Raw genomic sequence first — 19,316 nt, forward strand, 5'->3', positions numbered from 1 at the left:
CTTTTGCGCTGCTGTGCTGGGCAGCTCCATCATTGAGGATGGGGATATTTGGGGATGGGGATATTAAACCTGGGTCCCCAGAGCATTACCCTGGGTCTCTGGATTATTAGTCCAGCGACAATACCACTATGCCATCACCTTCCCCTAAGGATTTCCTTTCCTGGAAATCCTGGAAGAGAATCCCCAGGGAGGCTTCGTTTAACCGTGGTGCAGAGGGTTTGTTCCTTTTCGGGGTCATTGCTTTACTCTCCACAACAATACCTGTGCTGCAGTGAGTGAATGTCTGTCTGTCTGTCTGGCTGCTGTTTAAATATGGTGCCAGGACCTTCGACCCCATGAGGTAACAGTGGAGTGGACAAATCCCTGTCCGTCCTACCATGAGATTCGCCGAACTCCTTGTTGATGCATAATTAACGAGCTAAAAAGTGTAAGATTGTGTGTGTTCAGCTGCCCTGCCGCCCATTGGGAATCATGGTGACCTTTTCACCCACCACCAGGCTTAGTCTCCAGAATGGAAAATTCCATCAATGTATTTCTTGAAGTCACTGGTCTCCAATTTCTATATTATTATCACATAAAAAGCTAACAAATTCAAGGCTTATGGAGTAAAAAAGGCAACGTCAGCTTGGATAAAAAAAAATTGCTTAAGCAGAGAAAACTGATGATATCAAACCTAGAGCTGCTTCAAACATTGAGGATGATATCAACTGACTACAACGGGACATGGATAGGCTAACAGAAAGGGCAAACAAGTGGCAGATGGAATTTAATATAAAGAAGTTTGAGGTGATGCATTTTGTCAGAAGGGATAGGGAGAGGCAATGTAGATTTAATGGCACAGTTCTAAAGAATGTGCAGGAACCGGGGTTAATACGCATTCATCTTTGAAGATGGAAGGGAGCGTTGAGAGTAGTTAGCAAAGCATGTCTGATCATAGGCTTTATAAATAGAGGTATTGAGTACAAAAGCAGCAAAGTTATGCTAAAACCTTATAAAAGCTCTAGTTGGGCCACAACATCCAGCTCTGGTCATGTGAAGATCCTTGAAAGGGTACAGTGGGCAAGTGGTAGAGGTATCAGTGGGGGAGCATTTTGCAGATAGTGATCATAACTTCATTAGTTTCAAAGTGGTTATGGAAAAGGACAAGGATGGGCCAGAAATCGGAGTTCTAAATTGGGGGAAGGCTGATTTTAATTAGATCATATATGATTTGGCCAGAGTGGACTGGGAGCAGCTACTTTTAGGTAAATCTGTGTCAGAGAAGTGGGACTCATTCAAGAAGGAAAGAAGAAGAGTACAGGGCCAACATATTCCAGTAAAGACAAAGGGTGGGGCCAACAAATCCAGGGAACCCTGGATGTCGAGGGATATACAGGATTGGATAAAGAGAAAAAGGGAGGCTTATGGCAGATACCGAGGGCTCAAAACAGCGGAAGCCCTAGAGGGGTATAGAATGTGTAGAGGGGAACTTAGAAGGGAAATTAGGAGAGCAAAAAGGGGGCATGAAAAAACAGTGGCAGGTAAAATAAAGGAAAATCCAAAGTTATTTTACAAGTACATTAAGAGTAAGAGGATAACTAGGGAAAGAGTAGGGCCCATTAAGAACCGTAGTGGTAATTTATGTGTGGAGCCAGAAGACGTTGGTAGGGTTCTAAATGAATACTTTGTGTTGGCATTCACAAGTGAGAGGGATGACGTGGATATGGAAATCAGGCAGAAGGACTGTGATTTAATTAAACAAATTAGCACAGAAAGGGAGGAGGTTCTAAGTGGTCTGGCAGGCTTAAAAGTAGATAAATCTCCAGGCCCGGATTAAATATATCCCAGGCTGTTGAGTGAGACAAGGGAGGAGATAGCAGGGGCGCTGGCAATAATTTTCAATACCTCTCTGGCCACAGATGAGGTGCCAGAGGACTGGAGGACAGCCAACGTGGTACCGTTATTCAAGAAGGGGGGAAGGGATAAACCAGGGAACTACAGGCCAGTCAATCTAACCTCAGTGGTGGGGAAACTATTGGAAGCAATTCTGAGGGACAGAATTAATCTACATTTGGAGAGGCAGGGATTAATCAAGGACAGTCAGCATGGTTTTGTTAAGGGGAGGTCATGTCTGACCAATTTGATTGAATTTTTCAAAGAGGTAACCAGGTGTGTAGATCAGGGCAATACATTTGACGTAGTCTACTTGGACTTCAGCAAGGCTTTTGATAAGGTCCCGCATGGGAGACTGATAACGAAGGTAAGAGCCCATGGGATCCAAGGCAATTTGGCAAATTGGATCCAGAATTGGCTGAGTGGCAGGAAGCAGAGGGTGATGGTCGAGGGGTGCTTTTGCGGCTGGATGCCTGTGTCCAGTGGGGTTCCACAGGGATCGGTGTTGGGTCCCTCGCTGTTTGTGGTATATATAAGTGATTTAGACTTGAATGTAGGAGGGTTGATCAGTAAGTTCACGGATGACACGAAAATTGGTGGGGTGGTAAATGGTGAGGAGGATAGCCTTAGATTACAGGAGGATATAGACGGGCTGGTCAGATGGGTTCCTCAGTGGCAAATGGAATTTAATCCGGATAAGTATGAGGTGATGCACTTGGGCAGGACAAACAAGGCACGGGAATACACGATGAATGGCAAGACCCTGGGAGATACTGAGGATCAGAGGGACTTTGGTGTGCATGTCCACCGGTCCCTTAGGGTAGTGGGACAGGTAGATAAGGTGGTTAAGAAGGCATATGGGATATTTGACATTATTGGCCGAGGCATAGAATATAAGAGCAGGGAGGTTATGCTGGAACTGTATAAAACACTGGTTAGACCACAGCTTAGAGTATTTCGTACAGTTCTGGAATCTGCATTATAGGAAGGATGTGATTGCACTAGAGAGAGTGCAGAGGAGATTTACCAGGATGTTGCCTGGGCTGGAGAGTTTTAGTTGTGAGGAGAGATTGGATAGACTGGGGTTATTTTTCCTGGAGCAGAGGAGATTGAGGGGGGACATGAGTGAGGTGTGTAAAATTATGAGGGGCATGGATAGGGTAGACAGGATGGAACTTTTCCCCTTGGTGAAGGGATCAATAACCAGCAGGCATTTAAGGTAAGGGGCAGGAGGTTTAGAGGGGACGTGAGGAAGAATTTTTTCACCCGGAGGGTAGTGGGAATCTGGTACTCACTGCCTGAAAGGGTGGGAGAGGCAGATACCCTCAAAACATTTAAGAAGTATTTGGATGTGCACTTGCGATGCCATGGCATACAAGGCTATGGGCCTAGCGCTAGAAAATGGGATTAGAATAGTTAGGTACTTGTTTGACTGGCGCTGACTTGATGGGCCGAAGGGCCTTTTTCTGTGCTATAGACCTCTATGACTATGACTGAGGAAATTTACCAGAATGGTTCTCGGGATGAGGGATTTTAGCTACAAAGTTAGTTTGGAGAAACTGGGGTTGTTGTTCTTAGAGCAAAGGAGATTGAGGGGAGACTCCATAGAGGCGTATGAGATTATGATGGGTTCATATATGGTAGACAAAGAGGAACTATTTCCATTAGCTGACAATACAGGGACTAGGGGACACAGATTTAAAATTTTAGGCAAAGGATACAGGGTGATGTGAGGAATAACCTTTTTATGCAGCAAGTGGTAATGATCTTAAACTTGCTGCCTGGAAGGCAGGTGGAAGGGGGGATGATCAATGATCTCAAAAGGAAACTGGATAGCCACTTGCAGGAAATAAACTTCCAGGGCTTGGGGATAGAGTGGGGGAATGGGACCGACTGTATCCAATAAAATATAAATGTTTAAAAGTGAGATCCACAAAGGGAATTAAAACAGTAAAAAGTGGCAAAGTTAATATTTTCACATGGACATGATATCAATTCATGATGTTATTCCGGTAAGTAATAACACAAGGTAAATATAGTATTTTGGTTCTACGCTGGGAACAAACAGTTCAACTGTTCATGTCAGAAAATCATGGGCAGCTTCTCCATGATTTTTAAGCCATTAACATTAACTGGTGCTACTGGCTCACCTTTTTCTGATGTGCAGGGTGATGTTTCTTACTGCCAATGTTGACTCAAAGTTTATCCTATAGTTTAAATATTGCAAGCTGAATGTATGTACATTAGAATTTGCACACATATTTTAACAGCAAAAATATATGTTTCCATTAAATCATCAGATCTTAATGTTGCTTTAGCACTTACCCTTTAATGAGGCCACAGTGCTCAGAATAGCTCCTTCCAAGCCCATGATATTCCAACAGACTAGCTTGCAAGAAATATAAATGCTCAAGATGCTTGGGATTTAAGGGCTTTGTCCATTCTTCCAATTGAAAGTGGAAGTATGGTTGTAGAGAACATTTCAAAGAATGAAAAAGTGATATAAAATAAGTTCCCAATTTTTGCTGTAATTTTTTAAAAGTGAATTCTGTTACCTGACGGTTGCTAATAGTGAGCTTCTCCAGAAAATGGCGCAGAACAAGTGCAGGATCTTCGATCAAACAGTTCCACAACACTTGTTGTGCTACTGCACTCACTAAAAAGGAAAGGAACACAGGGCTGATTAATGTTAAACACAAAGCTGTCATTTTAACCATTAATGTGCCATTAAAAGAAATGCATTGGTCCTGCCTAATTATGCAGGCTAGTAATCTCTACTGTTCATCCTGCTAGAGGCTAGTGCAGTGTCAGTGGGAGGTCATCTAACCTGCTTGCAGGCAGAGGACACTAAGAATCTCCAACGTCTCTAGCCCCAATAGCTATATCAAGTTGGCCTTTTGAAGCAGAGGAGGTGCTGTATCTCAGAAGGCCAATCAGAATTTCTAGAACAGGCCAGGCCAATCTTCTTGTTCTTCTGTCATAATCCCATTGGTGTGATTATGGGAGTGTAATGGAAAGACTGAGGAATTTCCAGTGTTCAATTTTCACTCTGTAAATCATTGAAAGCTACATACATGTTAAACAACAAAATTATGGAATCTTCTCCTAGTGATCATCATTTGAATGATCATCCAGATGCAGGCTCCAATCATGATTTACAATGCCAGGCTGCATAGTAGACTTTACTTCTTATAACTAGTCCTGATCAATATAAATGCTTTTTAGTCTTTAGGCCAATAGTATATTGTAGGTGCACAGGTCCATCTGTTGTAGATCTGTGAATAGGACTTCCTGCAGTTCAGCAGTCATGATAAGAGAGACAGTTCTAGTTATACAAATGTTGGTAGCTAGTTCTGCATGTTTAGTCTCTAAGTGTTGAATATTCATTCCAAAATGAAAGTTTGGAGGTGGACGTGCCAGCAATTTTGCATTATCAGCAGGAGTGCCAGCATGTTCTAGGCTCCTGCCTGTTTCAGGAAGGTGGCTTGAGGGGGTGATGGCTATCCACCCACCAGTGGTGGGTCACCAATTAGGCCAAATAAAGGGCCAATTGAATATATTCATCATAAACCATTTGGACTTTCCAACCCCTGATGCAGCAGGAGCCCTTAGAAGGAATGACAACAGTCACCCGGCGGCAGGCCGAGGGGGCTAGAGGTATTGACTTTTGTCGGATTAGGTTTCTATGAAGCGCCTGGAGACATTTTTCTGTCTCAAAGTTGCTATAGGACTGCAGGTTGTTAATTATCTGCTAGACTTGGCATGAAGTGAAGCTGCAAACATTAAGTCATTATAAGAAGCATTTGACTCATCCGCTCTTCATACTAAATATAACTATATGAATCTACATAGCCAACTAGAAAGGCTTCCCTGCACCAATGTAGATTTGTAAAATAACCTTATAGCAGGTGAGGTAGTTTACAACATTAAAAACGAGTCACAGTGCTTTGACTACCTCTTTAAAAACAAATCCTTCAACTTGTTAAAACTAAAACTGAAAGTTTTTAATAAAAATGTGCAAGTCTTCTGTGAATTAAATTTTACAAAGAAATGAAATAAAATCCCTAGCACAACGCAGAGATTGCAGTGGATCAGGTGAATACAGACACTTGTTTTCTGCCATATAGTGCTTAGTTGATTCTGGTGATCATTCAGACTATTCACCACATGATCATGATTCAATTATACTGAATGTGCTGCTTAAAATGTAATCATCTGAGCTGTTATTTAAAATGTTATTTTCTCCAAATTCAGTGCACAGCTAACTAAGATATGATAAAAAAAGTACCTGCCACACCATCTTCTCGTACTCCTCCATCCTCCATGAGGTGAACTATAGGCAGTACAGTAGCACAAATGCATGCAGGAAATACAGCCTGAGGAGGCTGCAATACATGATGTGTTGGAGTATTCTCTGTGGCATCTTCTTCATCTACGCAGAAAACATAGATACGTATTTCACACATTCAATGATTAAGATTCTTGCATGTGAAAGAACACAACAATCTAGCTCCCTCCCAGTCCTTCATGAATTAAACAATGGTCTCCACTTACCTTCAGCACTGACTGCTGACCGCACTGACCACACAGAGCCTCGGCGGAATGAATAATTTCTATGGGACGTACTGGATGTGCAGGATGGACTGACAGACAGCCGACGGGAAGCTAAGTTTGTGGCATCTTCAACTGACAAAAGTGAGAAAATCAGAAACTTACTGACCAGTTAAGTAAATAAATACAAATTCACAACTTTAAGATACAATCAAAATACATTCTTCTGGTTACACTATTTACTATGTTCCGGCCAGAAGACAGGAAGGAAAATATATATATATCTACATCAACTTGGCTACTCTATAAAATTATTATTTTGTTTTTTAAATTGACAAAGTTCTTTCCCTGACTAGCCATGAATCATACCAGAGGAATTTCTAACCTTCAGAAACCAGCAGGGACCTCGTAATCATTAGAGGTGTCTGTGACTGCAGAAAATCAAATTCCAAAGAAATGCACCAACACTCTTTACACATTTGTAAGGCAGAGCTCCGGCCAATGGAGCCAGTATGTCTGTAAGGACAAATAGGACCCTGACTCCTTGATTAAACACCTCAAGATTCTAGACCTGGGAAAATACATCCTTTGTCCAAAACCCAGGAGAAATGGTGGGAGGTGTGTCACATGACCTCCCCAAGCTGCTAGAACCTGTAATATTGCCACGTGGAACTGAATCCAGGCAGTCTACCATTTTATTACCGAACATGTAGCAGCAGAAAGAGCTCTGTCCAAGTACATTGCCTGGCCCTAATCTACACTATGAACTACTGGAACATTGGAACTTCTGTATCTGTGCCTTCAAGACTAATTCATCTCTACGTGTCTTCTTCCATCATGGAAGTCCTCACTTCTGGAAAGTTGGATCACCCTGCAACAGTTTTAGCATGCTAAGCTCTGAAGGAATACGTCACTGGACTTTTGATTCTGGACTCTGGACTCATGTGAAACCATAATTCTTGTTTTTATTGTGGTCTTGCCCTGCACCCCTTTCTTCCCCTCAACCCTCTTTAATTGTGTGAGTGCAAACAGGGGCGGATGTTGCAAAACCCCCTCCCGTGCTTTGTGTGTGTGTGTAAAAATAAACCTTATTTTACCTTATCTCGAGTTTGCTGTGGGGTTATTAATAGAGGATTGGATCACTCCAAGCTGAAGGGTTGGGGAAAACACTCTACCACCTATAAAGGAGGACATTAGAAATCAAAAACACCTTTCTGTTTACGGATGGTTTGTGAGAGGAGAAATCAGGGCTGTTTAAATTAATCCCCTCCAGTCCATAACAGAAATTGGGGGCTCACATCAGGGATTCATCCAATTTGAATTTGACCAGAGTCCAAGTTAAGAGACCAGCCAAATTAGAGATAAAAGAGACAACTGGAAGCCAAAAGAGGGAAAATTCAATGGCTGGGACTAATTTTAAAACAAGTAACTTACCACAGTAAATTCCTTGTCCTAACCCTAAAAAAATGGCAACATTTGATACCCAAATATTTGTTCAACAAGAGAATTTAAATGAGGAATCTTTGGCAGCCCTTAGTACAGATCAATTGAAAGCTGTAGCTAGGTAGATACAATTCAAATTGCCCAGCAAAATCAAAAGAAATGAATGAATCCCGCCTCTGGTAGAACGTCTGGATCTGATGTCACCAGTAGAGTAGTTAGTTGAAGAGCTCAACCATGACTCCGAATCCCCTCCCCAAGCTAATTTTGAGCTGAAAAAGTTTAAATTGCAGCCAGAATTTCAGGAGAGGGAAAGTGGGAGAGAGGGAAGCTCAGGAGAAGGAAAGAGAGAAAGAGAGGGAAGCTCAAGAGAGGGAAAGAGAGGAATGGGAGAGCAAGGGAACAAGGAAAAGAAAGAGAATTCTAGCTCCGTAAATTGGAAATGGAGTTAGCAGCTCAAAGAGAGAGAGAGAGAGAGAGAGTGAGAGAGAGAGAGAGAGCGAGAGAGAGCAGACAACTAGCCGCTGTAAGGGAAAATCTCTCCCTACCCGGCAGCCTTCCCTATCCCCCTAGCCCGGAACCGCTCTCTGGGGCCCTCAAGTACGCAACATTCATTCCCAAATTTGAAGAGAACGATGTGGAGTCATTTTTCTTATCATTTTCTTGAGAAAATAGCGGGCCAGCGCTCATATTCATTCATACCTCTGAATGTATACGCCACTGGACTTTTGATTCTGGACTCTGGGCTCACATGAAACCATAACTCTTGTTTTTATTGTGGTCTTGCCCTGCACCCCTTTCTTCCCCTTACCCTCCTTTATTGTATGAGTGCAAACAGGGGTGGATGTTGCGAAACCCCTTCCCGTGTTTTGTGTGTGTGTAAAAATAAACCAACCCTCTTATTTTACCTTATCTCGAGTTTGCTGTGGAGTTATCAACAGGGGATTGGATCACTCCAAACTGAAGGGTTGGGGAAAACATGCCACCACTTATAAAGGGGGAAATCAGGAATCAAAAACACCTTTCTAACTATGGACGGGTAGTGAGAGGGTCAGGGCTATTTAAATTAATCCCCCTCCTGTCTGTAACAATTGGTATTGTAGCAAACCATGAATTCTTGATGCATTGTTCATCACAGTGCAGATAGTTATCCTGGTAAAAGTGATTCAGTAGTTTATTTCAAGTTCAGTTTTCTCTGATTTTGCTTAAAACTAAGTATTTCACTGAATCTTTTGCAGCCTTTCATTACTGGGAACACCTTGTAAAGTGATTGAGAAAGTTTTACATGCAACAGAAGTCAAAAGTCAGCAGAAATCCAATCGTGGTTGAACACAGAGTACCAATAAACAGTAACATCGTAACCAGTGTAAAATCAATGAAATGTTATATGTTGCTATGGCACTGCACTGTGGAGCACTACAGCGCAGTGCCATGAATTGGGGAGGGGGGTCACAGGTTTGAGCCCTCAGCTTGCCGCTGTGCAGGGAGGAATGGAGAGTGAGGTCATACAACGCTGCCCCTTAACACTTACTCAATAAACAACTGTACTGTTGGGGTTAAGGAAGCAAAACAATTGCCAAATTCTCTCACTGTGCTCACATAGTAATAGCCTGATAGTAATAGACTTCCAACATCAATTTTAGTTATTTTAACCTCAACATTTCAGTAGAAATTAGCTTAGTCATCTTGTGATAGCTAGGCAGGCGTCAGAAAGAAAAGAAAAAGACTTGCATTTATATAGCACTTATCACAACTATAGAATAAACCAAAGCGCTTTGCAGCCAATGAAATACATTTAAAGTGCAGCTACTGGTGTAAAGTGAGAAATGCTGCAGCCAAATTGCACACAGCAAGCTCCCACAAACTGAAATGTGGTAATAGCCAGCTAATCTTTATTTGTGATGTTGATCAGGGGGTAGATGTTGGTCAGTACACCACAGGTAGCCAGCCTGCTCTTCTTCGAAATAGTGCTGAAGGATTTTTTATGAACCATCTCAGAAGTAAGGCGGGACCTCAGTTTAATGTCTCAGCTTAAAGCCAGTGTAGCACTCCCTCAGTGTTGGCCTCGAATTTTGTACTCAAGTCCTGAAGTGGGACTTGAACCCACAACTTTCTGATTCTGAGACAAGAGTGCTACCAACTAAGCCAGCTGACAGCTGAGCAACCTTTTGACAGGCAGGGGTCATTTAAGCAGACAGTGGTAAAAATTTATTTTTAAATAGGAATTAATAACAAAAAATTGATATTGTTTCTCCCAAGAAAGAGACAGAAGTCTCGCCTTAAAGCAATTAACACTGCTCCCTGCATTAAATTACTGCAGAGCAGCTGTGGGAATTGTGGGTGTAGTAGAAGGGTCTGGCACATTTGAGTTAATGTAGTACTGAGTATAGTACCACCAACACAGTGATGTAAGAGAGCACATGATCCGCACCCAGGGTCAATTGGGTGTTGGACAGAGCCAAGTGCAGGCCTAAGCATGGAGACACCTCCTAGCTTGTACCCCTTATTGCATATTTGTAAGTATTTCTAAGAGTCAATAAAGACTTACAGTTAACCCATGTATGACTACAAAGACTTCATCAAACCTACCGAGATGTAACCAAGACCCCACAACATGGTAGCCACAGAGGGATAAAAACCCAGAAACTCGCTAAAAGGCAGAGAGAAACTGAGATGCTGGAAGACTGAGAAAAATTCAACAAAGCATTCTGACCTGAAAAGAAGCTATTGAAGCAGAGGTACAGAGGAAAGATCGCCAGGCAAAAGCTCCAAAGAAAGACTTGGAAGCTGGAGGCAGAGAATTAAAACTCCTTACTGCAGCAGAAGAGAAGACTTCATTGAATCTCCTTTGGAAGTCCAGCATTAGAGTGCAGAGTTGGCAGAACTTGCAAGGGTGAAATAATCCTTTTAAAATGCCAGGCTGCAGCAGGTCCTGAGAAATCTTTAAAGTAATTTGGTGCCAGAAGTGTAGTTTGAAAGAAACTCATTGCTGAAACCTGATCTCCAAGTTGGGGCCTAAACAGATAGCAACTGAGCTCATCCCAAAAAAAAGAGAATTAATTAAATATTTTGGGAACATCGTGACTGTTCAGCTTGTTAAAAAGCAAGCAGAAACTCGAATTCAATGGTCTTGTGAGTGAAAAAAAACTAAAATGCTAAACAAGAGAAGCCTGCAGGCAGCCAATCCAGGCAGCTATCATTAATTTTTTTCAAGCTGAGCACCATTGCCATTGTTGCAGAGCCTGGCAAAACTGACAAGCTTGGGAAATCCCCATGTCTCTAAGTGAACAGCGACACCATATCGAAATTCAGACAGCTCTTAAAGCAGAAGATATACTTTTAAAATATTGAACATGGATCGGAATTCCATACTTCCAAGTCTATGTAGACAAATCTAAGGCCCAGATCAATCACAAAATTCGGGGCTTTGGAGGAAAAGAGTCTTAAGATACAGCATCGTTTCAGGTTTAAATAAAAAAGTGAGATGTAGAACAGGTGAACACGCTGCTTTACCCAGTGGGCCTGATTGCAGACGATATTATTGCAAGATGGGGAAATGAATCATCTGCAAAATTGGAAGTGGTACTAAAATCATTAGATATTTATTTCAATCTAAGAAGCGATAAAATATTTGAAAGCGCTAAATTCAATAAGAGAGTCCAGCAGCCAGGAGAACCTGTCATTCATTTATCAATGATCTGTATCAGATGGCAGAAGGTTGCAGATATGAAGACTTAACATCTGAAGTCAGGGGCAGAATAGTGGTAGGAGTAGCGGAAAGTGAACTCTCTGACCTCATGCAAGCAAAGGAAGACCTAACCCAGGAAAATGCAATTCAGATAGTCAGACAGTCAGAACACCATGAGTAGCACAGAATCATTTTAAGGGGCCAACCCACAGTTCAGCTATTTAAGCAACAAAGATGCAGGGACACTTCAGGCTAGGGAAAGCAATACCCAAACTAGCCAGCAGAGCAACCATGCCAACGCTGTGGAGCAAAGCTCCCCCACAGGAGATCAATGTCCTGCAATTTCAGCCCAATGCTTTCAGTGCAAAAGGTTTGGACACTATGGCAAACTGTGCAAGGCAAAAACTCTGTAATGCACAGAAGACCCAAAGATTATCCATGAGGTCGAGACTGTAAGCCTGGAAGACATGTGGCCATACTTCTTGGGTGAGGTCAAAGATTTTGGTTTCTCATTTTAGAATGCGGACATTTCAATCAATGTCCATTTAACAAATTTTAAATTAGACACAGGAGCCAGTGTAGCAATCCTGCCAGACAAAGAACCATGGCTGGTGACCCAGTGGCTGACGTTGCCCACAACACCCCCATACAGGGCAGGAGGCTTAAAGCTCACAGTGAAAGGCACCCTGTGGGCAACACTGAGATAGAAGAATAAAACAATCCACGAGACCCTCTTTGTGATCCACAACCAGGATTGTTCATTACTGAGCCACAAAGCCTGTGCTGAACTTAACCTGTGACAGAAGATTGACAAGGTCAGCCAGCAATGGCCTGGCTCCAAGTACAAACGTGAGTTCCTGAAACGCTTCACAGGACTGGGGCAATGGGAAAACACATACAGGATCACACTGAGTGAGGATGCCTATTCACACCATGTAAGATCCCACAGCCACTGATGAAGCAGGTGCAGCAGCAGCTGGATGAGATGACAAACATGAGAGTCATCTCCGCAGTCACACAACCAAGTGCATTGTGTTCCAGGATAGTCCCAGTCCCAAAACCAAGTGGGTACATCCATATGTGTCAACCTGACACAGCTCAATAAAGCTGTGTACATCCCATGTCCTCAGTGGATGAAAGCCTGACTAAACTCTCGGAAGGGAATGATATTTTCAAAACCAGATGCTAACAGTGGCTTTAGGTAACTTTCACTTGACAAAGAGTCCAGGTACTGACCACATTCATTACACCCTTCAGCAGATTCTGCTTTAACTGCCTGCTGTTTGGAAACATGTCACTGCCAGATATATTCCAATGCACGTTGTTGGCCATTTTGCAGGGCAGGGGCCATTTGCCACATTGGTTCATGGTGCAACAGTAGATGAACATGACAAGAGACGCACAGCAGTCTTAGAGCACCGGCAGGAAGCAAGGCAGATGCTGAAAGACAATGCGAGTTTTCTAAAATATCAATTCAATTCCTGGGCCACGTCATCAGCAATAAAGGCAACATGGCAGACCCACAAAAAAATCAAGACTATCAGCGAGTTCCCAACCCCATCCTCAATTACAGACCCCCAGCGATTCTTGGGGTTGGTGAGCCAGCTGGCAACATTTTTACTGAATTTGGCACAGATCACAGAACCCTTGAGAGACCAAGCACGGCGCTGGGACTCACATCAAGAGCAAGCTTTCTCTTCAAGACAAAGTCGCTCTCCACTGACATTCTGGCCCACTACGACCCAGCTCTGCCCACCACCATAGCAGCAGATGCTTCATCTACAGGCTTGGGAGCGGTTGTGTTCCAGGAACAACTGGTTGGCTGACCTGTGTACTACGCATCCAGAGGGCTGTAGAACATGGAGACGAGGTATGTTGCCATAGAAAAGGAAGACCTCATAGTCACATGGGCGTGCGAGAAGTTTTCAGACTATATCATCGGCCTCAAGGTTACTATCAAAATGCACCACAAGCCACTAGTCTCCTGGATGAGAAGTAGCTAGCAAAGATGCCTTCCAAAGTCCAGAGGTTTCGCCTGCGCCTTGTGAGGTTCGCCTATGAGACGGTACAAGCCCAACTTAAAAACCAGACAACAGCAGACACACTTTCATGGGCCACAGTGGGCCTCCTGGCAAAACAGAATGTCAATCTCATTGAACAACTAGAAACGTACTCCTAATTGACAAGGAGACATCACAAGTAAACTCCAACAGATCCTCCAAGGACAAATGTGTGATGAGGAGTGTGCCCACATCTGTAGATACGACAACAAGGATGGCCTCAGCAGAGTTCAAATGGAGGGACCAGGAAAACCTGGTCAAACAATAAAAACTAAACTTTACGCATATAGGTGATTTCCTGGTCTACAATGAACGGCTGGTCATCCCAGTCTCCCTGCGGCCAAAGACCATTCAAATAAATATACAAGGACCATCTGAGTATTACCAAATGCAGGGCACAATCTGCTGCCTGGTGGCCTGGCATTTCCAAGGCGTTTGAAGGCACCAGTGCACATTGCCAGGTGTGTATGTTGCACCGGCAGGACCAAAGAGAGCCCCGCATCCCCACACAATTCCCTGCCAGGACATGGGAGAGACTGGGCATTGACCTGTGCATCTTCAACAGCAAATCATGCCTTATACTGGCAAACTACTTACCCAGGTGGGTTGAGGTGAAGGAACCATATACGATTACCACAGAAACAATAATTAAGGCACTAAAAGAGATGTTCGTGAGCCATGGCATCCCAGATGAGAGTGTGTCCAATAACATCCCACAATGTTCAAATGAGTACTTTGTGCACTTCACCACCACATCCAGCTTCCACCACCACACCAGTTCCTCACGATACCCACAGTCAAATGGGAAAGTTGAAAGAGGGGTCCGTACAGTAAAAGTCCTCCTAAAAATGAACGAGGACTTCTCCACAGCACTGTTCGCATAGTCCACCCCTTTGCAATCTGAACTCCTGATGGGCAGGAAACTCTGCACGCAACTTCCAATCCTGCTGACAAAACTCATACCAGGGTTGATACCAGGACACCCAAGAAAGAGAGCAGTCCTACAAGCAGAAGAAAGCTTCTGCCTACAACAGAATGTACCACACCAGATACTTGCCACAATTACAGAAAGGTCTGGATTAGAGACCACGAGAGAGAAGGTACTGACATTAAAAAGGACGAGGACCAATCTCGCTCCCGCCTGATTGGCTCCTCAGAGAGCACAGTCAGGAGAAACAGGAGGAGTGTCTACCTCGTCCCTAGACTGCCTGACTCCACTGTGCAATGGAAGGATATCAAGGGACATACCCTGATGCCAGAAAAATCTCCAAAGCTACAGAAGGGGCCAGCAGCGACAGAGCCTACCACTCCTCTGACAGTAGTGTGAACAAGATATGGAATGGTTATAAGGCCTTCAGATCACCTGAACTTTTGAATTCAAGAACTTGATGAGGGGAGATGGGGTAGTCAAAACGTAGTAATGATAACGGGTGTAATCTTCCCAGGTTTGCAGTAGTGGGCAGGTAAAACAACGGTTTACCCGCTGGCAGCAATGGCGGCTTTTCACGCCGTATCATCCCAACCCACTGCTTTAATTATGTATTTCCGGGAAACACGCCGTTTCCATGGCAGGCGGGCTCTCATTCACCTGTGGTGGGCCATCACCTCGCTGCTTCATCACACTGGGCGCCACATTTAAAGTCTAGTCGCGCACACACCTCTCAGTGCTTGCAGTTGACGACTGCTGCACAGAGGACATGGCCCTGAAAGGCAATAAGGTTGCAGACAGCAGGTTCAATGACGCATCCCTTGAACATCTTTTGGACGCAGAGGAGGCTCGCCATGATGCCCCCTTCCCCCGCTCTGGCCGCAGGATGGGCAGCAACGTGGTCAATCCAGCTTGGGAGGCAGTGGCAGCGGTGGTCAATGCCCTGCAAAAGAGGACAGCCACCCAGTGCTGCAAGTGGATGAATGATCTCCTCCGTTCCGCCAGGGTACGTCACTCTTCTCATCGCTCTCAACTCACACTCTATAACCCATCAAACATCCACAGGGCCCTCACTGCCGGTTCAAGGGACATCACCATTCACTCTCTCAAACTCACCTTCATTGTCCTCAACCGTCCATGGGACTACTCACCACCCACACATCAGGCCTGCTTATCTGGCCTGGCAGACGTCCTGCTTACACTCTCTCCATCTCTATTTTTGGAGGACAAGTTGGCACACAACAAGAGGGAGAGGTCAATAAACTCCCAAGAATGTCTCCCTGCCCATGGCTCCTTGTTCCGATGAGCAGTGTTCATGTCACTCAGATGTGAAACCTTCCTGCACAAGATGCAGGTGTCTCAGTCCAGGGTCTCTTCCCTGTGCTTTGTGCAGCCTTCAGATCAAAGTGATGGTCTGGCCTCACTCTCACTGGACACATTACTGATGCCTGCACCTCGATGGTGCTTGTTATTGCTGCCAGAATGTTGTGGGCAGGTGTCACAGAGTTCTGTCATTCTCTCTATGTGCTCTCAGCACCTTTAAGCGGGGCTGGCCCCCATCTCTTCGGCATCTGTGACCGGTGACACTGTGTTCTCGAAAGGGTCAGGTGCTGAAGGCAGAGAAAGCATCAGGTGCTTTTAAAGTTTCATGGCTGAGTATCTATGATATGATCCTGATCGCAGAGCGGAAGCGAGCTCCCCTCGGCCAGGCAAGAGTCAGACATTCTCAGAGGCTATGCGAAGATCTATGGAGTGTCCTCATTGCATGTCGTCATCATCCTCCTGCAATCGAGTGACTATTGGGGCCTCCACTGCATCTCCATGACAGGAGCATTCTCACAGAGAGTATGTGCACTGCCATTAGCCAGACTGGAGTCAATCATTCGCAGATGCAATGTGAGGATCTTATGGTGTCTCCTCACTGCATGCCGTCATTATCCTCCACAAATCTAGCAGCTATGAGGGCCTACCAAGTGCACTGCCTCATCTGGCCAGTGCGAGGGACTCATTCCTGTCATCGAGGAGTCATAGGGTCATGGAGCTATTCAGCACAGGAACAGGCCCTTCAGCACATTGTGTCCGCGCCAGCCATCAAGCACCTATCTATTCTAATCCCATTTTCCAGCACTTGGCCTGTAGCCCCATATGCTATAGCATTTCAAGTGCTCATCTAACTACTTCTTAAATGTTGTGAGGCAGTGTGTTCCAGATTCCAACCACCCTCTGGGTGAAAAAATGTTTCCTCAAATCCCCTCTAAATCTCCTGCCCCTTACCTTAAATCTATGCCCCCTGATTATTGACATCTCTGCTTAGGGGAAAAGTTTCTTTCTATCTACCCTTTCTATGCCCCTCATAATTTTGTATACCTCTATCAGTTCCCCCCTCAGTCTTCTCTGCTCTAAGGAAAACAACCCTAGCCTATCCAGTCTCTCTTCATAGCTGAATCGCTCCAGCCAGGCAACATCCTGGTGAGTCTCCTATGCACCCTCTCCAGTGCAATCACATTGTTCCTATATGGCGACCAGAACTGCACACAGTACTCCAGCTGTGGCCTAACTAGCATTTTATACAGCTCCAACATAACCTCCCTGTGATGACGGTGCGTGACACCCTCTGTGGACTATATTGCAGGGCTCCACCAGGCCAGTCCAGGCACGGAACCTTATTTTCAGCATACCAATGGTCTGCTCCACCAAGTTGCAAGTTGCAGTATGAGCCTCGTTATACCTTCACTCTGCTGCTGAGGTGTCATCAGCCATGTCCTCGGCGGGTAGCCCTTGTCCCCTAGGAGCTAACGCTGCAGCTCTGTGGACCCTGGAAGACGTGAGAGATCTGTGACCGACTGAGGATGTAGGAGTCGTGCACACTCACTGGAAACCATGCACAGACCTGCAGGATGCATTTGTGGCGGTCGCACACCAACTGCACATTCAGCGAGTGGAACCCCTTGCAGTTGATGTAGTTCACCATGTGTTGAGATAGACATCTGAGCGCTACATGAGTGCATCGCACCCTGCACATTTGGGAATCCTGAGATCTGGGCCAATCCAATAGCTCTTCTATCCTGGCTGTCCTGGTCCCGAACGAAATGCACAATGTTGTGTGCCCTTGTAAAGATGGCATCCGTGACCTCATGGATGCATATGTGGGTGGAGGATTGTGATATCCCACAGAGGTCACCTGTGGAGCCCTGAAAGGAGCGACTGACATAAAAATTGAGTGCCGCGGTCACTTTCATGGCCACCGGCAGTGGATGCCCTCCATGTCCCCGTGGTGCCAAATCCTGCAGTAGCTGGCAGATGTGACCGACCAGTTCCCTAGACATGCGCAATCTTTGGTGGCACTGGTTCTCAATCATCTGCAGGAACGAAAGGCAGAGTCTATAGACCCTGCATCTAGCTAGGCACCGACAATCGATGGCTCGCTGAGGGTCTTCGGTAGCATGTGCAGGACCCCCAGCCACGCCTTCTTCCAGAGGGTGCTGCTCCTCCCCCTGCGCAGCCAGGCGCCTCAGTCGCCTTCTTCTCCGTTGTCTTCGCTCTCTGTACACCATGAGGCGTACAGCTAGTTCACCAGGCTCCATGATCCTGATGTACTCCTCCTGCAGGATGAAAGAGAGAGACGTGTGGGCTAGCATGGGTGTACTAAGAACCTCTCTTGGTTAAGTCTGAAAGTCTCTTAACGCATCTCAGAGAGTGTTGGCCACCACTTGGATGGACAGGGAAAAGTGTGCTGCATGGCTGCCTGAAACCCCAATCCCCTCTGCCCCTCTCCATTTGACCGATTGGCGGCAGTTTTGCCCACTGGACTGCATGCTGTGCTCTCAGCTCAGGTGCAGGCATTCTCCTAATCTGCACTGCAAGGTTGCACTGTTAGCTTGAACCATGGGGGAGACTGGTCCAAAACGGGATGATGACGTTGCAAGGGGCTGTGAGCACCTCCATCAGTGACTGCTCCATGGCCAGCTTTAGCAAGGAGATTGTACAACTTGCCCAGTTGTCCAACTGTTCTGCAGCCCACTAAAACACTCAGTAGTTTGCAGTCTGTGCCCAGGGGGGTAAAAGGGTCTGGAGTAATTGGTGGCACTTTCATGCCTCTGCTTTGCTTGAGTGAGCAGACAAGCTAGAGGTCCGACTCCAAGGGCAGGATTTTACGTTCATCGGGGAGGCGGGCACCTGACCCAATCAGGTGTAAAATCACGTGCTGTGACGTCGGACAAGCGTCCCGATCTCATCGCGCACTCTCACAATCTTTCGGTCGGCGGGCGCGCACAAGAGTTGGCAGTGTGCCCGCCGACAATTAAGAGGCCTTTATTTCCACTTTATTTTAAACATGTCCCTCTTCCTGTGACTAAGTCACTGGTTGGACATGTTTATATCATTTATTAAATCTTTATTTTCCTTTGCCCAAATCTTCAGCTCCCTGAGGCAGCTCTGTGCCCTCAGGGGAGCTGTCAGCACGCACTCCCCCACACATGCGCAACCTTCCGCGCTCGCCCTCCTTCCTCCCCCACCCCCTCCCCGGCAAGGCTGAGTCATTCAGTGCTCCTTTCACGCTGGCTGGCCGTTAATTAGCTCGCCAGCGTGAAACTGTGGTTGGAGTCCGATCACGGGCAGCGGTCCGTTTCGTGGTCACTCCTGGACCAGCTCCACGGAGGGAAAATCCTGCCCCAATTATATCAATGAATTGTCTCAGCTGCAGTGTAATGATCACTTTATACAAGGTTTCCCTAATGCATGGCCACCACCCACCTGATCCCACATGTGCTTGTGCGCT

At 45.4% G+C, this 19,316-nt stretch overlaps 1 protein-coding gene across 1 annotated transcript in view; it reads right to left on the reverse strand.

The window, feature by feature from the left end:
* The window catches only part of unc80 (unc-80 homolog (C. elegans)), a 535,199-nt gene that overhangs the window by 198,388 nt on the left and 317,495 nt on the right, over window positions 1–19,316 (reverse strand). The window contains exons 35-37 of the mRNA XM_078551715.1: window positions 6,427–6,558; window positions 6,161–6,304; window positions 4,428–4,528 (exon numbers count right to left, since the gene is read on the reverse strand). Coding sequence (XP_078407841.1) covers window positions 4,428–4,528; window positions 6,161–6,304; window positions 6,427–6,558 — 377 coding nt within the window. The remainder of the gene's footprint in view (window positions 1–4,427; window positions 4,529–6,160; window positions 6,305–6,426; window positions 6,559–19,316) is intronic.

This window comes from Cetorhinus maximus, chromosome 11 (assembly GCF_964194155.1).
Source record: "Cetorhinus maximus chromosome 11, sCetMax3.hap1.1, whole genome shotgun sequence".
NCBI lineage: Eukaryota > Metazoa > Chordata > Chondrichthyes > Lamniformes > Cetorhinidae > Cetorhinus > Cetorhinus maximus.